The sequence below is a fragment of the Cynoglossus semilaevis genome, unplaced genomic scaffold, assembly GCF_000523025.1.
Source record: "Cynoglossus semilaevis isolate Cse_v1.0 unplaced genomic scaffold, Cse_v1.0 scaffold3728, whole genome shotgun sequence".
NCBI classification, from domain to species: Eukaryota; Metazoa; Chordata; class Actinopteri; order Pleuronectiformes; family Cynoglossidae; genus Cynoglossus; species Cynoglossus semilaevis.
In genome coordinates this window covers 1-716 of record NW_007589055.1, presented here as the reverse complement: position 1 = coordinate 716, position 716 = coordinate 1, and the positions used below count along the sequence as shown (strand labels likewise).

Here is a 716-nt window from a genome sequence, read left to right as displayed (position 1 = left end):
GTTTTCTCGAGAACCGGACCCGTTCGTGTTCCCTCCTGGAAGTTCCCCGATAAACTGTCCTGTCACCTGGACATGGTGGCTCTGCTGGACGAGTACGACTTTGTGGACGGAGACGGTGCGTCGAATCAACACTCCCGCGTAGTCCTACTAGAACTCGTGATTGACAGGTAGGAACGTCCGTCTCCGTATCCGCCCACCCTACTGTTGACATGTCATTCTACTGCACGCGTGGTTGATATTTGTGTTTTCCCCACGCGCAAGGCTCCTGCTCCTCCTACAGAGCTTCGATTTCTACACTCAGAATGTGAGGTGCATCCAGCAGAGAGCGCCAACCCCACAGAAAGGATGCCCGTCAGTTGGCGCGGTGGTCAAAAACTATTGGAGCGCTTTACTTAATTTTGTCGGCACCGCTGTAAGTAACACCCTGTTCCTCTAACACATTGTTTCCCAAAGACTGGGTCGCGACCCTCAGGTGGGTCGCAAGAGATATTTTTTAAGGTCATCTCGCATTATGTGTTTTTCATGCTTTCCTTCTTTTCCTTACATTACTTCGAAGGACATCAATGGACCTCAGACAAAACCCAAAGGATTTGACTGTAGCACCACAGCGCCACCAACACACCCAACCCCACTGCTGCAGCCGAGAACCGAAGACTCTGGTCGTCGCTCTTCTGCCTCGTCGTCTTCTGCCTCGTCGTCTTCTGCCTCATCGTCTT

At 52.0% G+C, this 716-nt stretch overlaps 1 protein-coding gene across 1 annotated transcript; it reads left to right on the top strand.

The window, feature by feature from the left end:
• Positions 1 to 6: 6 nt before the first annotated feature.
• On the top strand, positions 7 to 709 carry LOC107988220 (coiled-coil domain-containing protein 157-like; the record flags this gene model as incomplete). The annotated part of the gene is made up of 3 exons (XM_017031094.1): positions 7 to 167; positions 262 to 412; positions 557 to 709. Coding segments are annotated over exons 1-3 (399 nt in total), but the record flags the coding sequence as incomplete, so codon positions are not given.
• Between the last annotated feature and the right edge of the window lie 7 nt (positions 710 to 716).